The following is a 2,500-nucleotide window of genomic DNA, read 5'->3' as shown; positions in this document are numbered from 1 at the left end:
ACGCACGCGCCGGGCACACACACACGCACGCGCGCCTGCAAGGTCACGCACAAACACACTCCACTGACGCTCACACACTCACACACCCCTCTGAGGAAGATGGGCTGCATATGTTGAATATAGCTGCTTCTGCACTGCAGCACCCTACAGAGGGGTCAGCTCCTGGACCAATGTGATGTCCCATCAGCCATCCATTCCAGGAAGTGTCCTGTCTGCATGTGTGTTTGTGTGTGTTTGTGTGTGTGTTTGTGTGTGTGTGTGTGTGAGTGAGTGTGTGTGTGTGTGTCTGTGCGTGTCTCTGTGTGTGTGTGTGTGTCTTGTATTTATTGAACCTGATGCATTTTCACTGGCTGAATCCCTGAGGACAGACCTCTCCTGGAGAGGACCAGACTTGAGGACCGCTCAGCAGGTTTCTCTAACCTCTACAACATGGTTCTCAGCTCCTGATGGACATGATGCTGACCAGCAATCATCTTCCCAGTAGTTTTCTGTTCCGAGATCAGCAGACCAGTGTGAGGCACTGATCAATGCAAGTCTTCAGACGACCTCTAGGTGTCTTCAGACGACCTCTAGGTGTCTAGCAGAAGTGCTTCTGTCCCACTAAGTTTCAGAGTGACCGAGCGTGTGTGGGAACTGGTTTAGTCCTGGTCCTGGACTAAACCCACACGACGTCCCTAGCGCAGAACTGAACCTGACCGTGGTCCATCAAACAGAACCAACATGGAAAACAACAATGCAAATAATCAATGCAACTACTAATGCAGTGTTAGAAATATGAATTATCCAGAATGTATGTAATGTAAGTCTCCTCTGTCATAATGTATGTAATATAAGTCTCCTCTGTCATAATGTATGTAATGTAATGTATATCTTCTCTGTCATACGTGTGTTTTTACTGATTAGTTTACAGTTTAGTTTACGGAGTCAAATACAGATCTGATGCTGTTTGCTTCACGCTGCAAGTGCTTTATGCTGTAAGTGCTTTATGCTGCTGTAAAAACTTGTATAAATACGGTCTCCCTGACTGGCCTATAATGCAAGAGGACTGGACGTTTCTATGTGAGGTGATGAGAGTTGTGACTCAACGAGACGACTTCTTCAGCCAAATGGCCAAGACTACAACTGTTTTTATTTCTTTTGTAGTGGGAAATAGCCACTGATAAAGCACACACATGGCCTCAGACTGGACATGGTCCATCATCGCTCATGTTTAGGGCAGTAGCGGTGTGTGTACTAGACGTGTGGAAGCCACGTGGCTTGGCTGCTGTTGGAAGGGATGAGCGAGGTGAATAAGGTGGACGAGCTGTAAAAATAGAAATTCTACTGGATGTTGATCATTTGCTCTCAAAAGAATCTGTAAAAATAAATGTAATTTTGTGATTTTTGTAATGTTTGAAGAAAGTATAACACAGTCAGGGTCTATTTGCATGTACAGGTACATGTCCTACTCGTAAATTCTATACTTTTACATAGTCACTTTTGCTGCTGTAACAATGCAATTTTCTCCATTAAAGGATTATCTTATCTTATCTTGTCTGTGGGGAATAAAGGGAATATTATGGTATATTATGTAGTAGTTCTAATCAGTTAATAAGCACTGCTGAGATGGGCCTACCTCCTTCATAACTTTGGTTCTAAAGCTTTTAATATCTAATTGTACTAATATCTAATAATACAATCTGCATGTTAATATCTAGCATTATGATATTCCTATGTCAATATAAGTACACTATGAAATGCTGCATATAACACGCCCATTCCTGCTCTGCACCGTATGTCATAAGGAAATAATGTTGATTAATGGAAACTGCGATTAGGTAAGAGGCAGATCGGTCTGACCTCTGCTTACTGTGTTTCTCAGCTATAAAAAATGATGTTGAGTCGTCGTGTACTCTTCACATGCATGATCGGTTGACATCAGTAAACCAATCAATCAATCAGTCTGACTAGAGTGTCATTTTACTATGCCTCACCGATGTTTGTTCCACAATGTTTTTTTTTTACTAATGACACAAACCTTAGTGTTGTACGCGTCGTCTCTGCCTCAGCGGAACATGTAGCCTATGTTTGTGCTGAAGAAAACTTAGTGCGGGTCTACTGGACCTAGCGTGCAGTGCGTGGGAGTAGGACTTCGATCGCGTCATCGCACCAGACTGTGATTGGACGTCAGGAGTCCCGTGCCTCCCGTGAGATGGGCGTCCTGCTCTCCTCGCTGCCCCGGGTGCGTGTCAGAGCAGTGTCGTGCCCGTCCGCCAGGCGGCGTGGTCTGTCCCGGAGGCCCAGCTCAAACCTCTGTCTCTCCCCCCGCATCAGGAGCTGAATCTGCCCGGGAGAGACCGAGGAAGATGGCGGCCACTGACCGTTCTCGGTCCGAAGCAGCGAAACAGCGGCGGCAGGACCAGCTGCAGAGATGGCTAGGCTCCGAGACGGACCTCACGGACCCCGAAACGCGTGGGTCTTCCGCGGGCAGCAGGTCACGGCCCGGTGCCAAGGTGCGGTT

General features: G+C 46.5%; 2 protein-coding genes across 5 annotated transcripts in view; both read left to right on the top strand.

Annotated features, from left to right (window-relative positions):
• The window catches only part of pnpla2 (patatin-like phospholipase domain containing 2), an 11,307-nt gene extending 9,778 nt beyond the window's left edge, over nucleotides 1–1,529 (top strand). Inside the window, exon 9 of one of the 2 annotated variants that reach the window (XM_076269201.1) lies at nucleotides 1–1,529. This exon is cut by the window's left edge and continues 200 nt beyond it. In XM_076269201.1, coding sequence (XP_076125316.1) covers nucleotides 1–176 — 176 coding nt within the window. In that variant the 3' untranslated portion in view covers nucleotides 177–1,529. The other variant, XM_076269206.1, reaches the window with a different exon arrangement.
• Nucleotides 1,530–2,239: 710 nt separating this feature from the next.
• Nucleotides 2,240–2,500, top strand: part of LOC143104840 (protein phosphatase 1 regulatory subunit 12A) — a 33,106-nt gene continuing 32,845 nt past the window's right edge. For all 3 annotated transcript variants that reach the window (XM_076269190.1, XM_076269183.1, XM_076269176.1), the window contains exon 1: nucleotides 2,240–2,500. This exon is cut by the window's right edge and continues 124 nt beyond it. In XM_076269190.1, the coding sequence (XP_076125305.1) occupies nucleotides 2,346–2,500 (155 nt within the window). In that variant the 5' untranslated portion in view covers nucleotides 2,240–2,345.

This window comes from Alosa pseudoharengus, unplaced genomic scaffold (assembly GCF_046254945.1).
Source record: "Alosa pseudoharengus isolate Yale_2024_CS ecotype anadromous, Long Island Sound unplaced genomic scaffold, YU_APseudo_1.1 YU_APseudo_1.1_scf_10, whole genome shotgun sequence".
In the NCBI taxonomy this organism is placed as follows: domain Eukaryota; kingdom Metazoa; phylum Chordata; class Actinopteri; order Clupeiformes; family Clupeidae; genus Alosa; species Alosa pseudoharengus.
The sequence above is the reverse complement of the archived record's forward strand: the minus strand, read 5'-3'. Positions and strand labels throughout refer to the sequence as shown.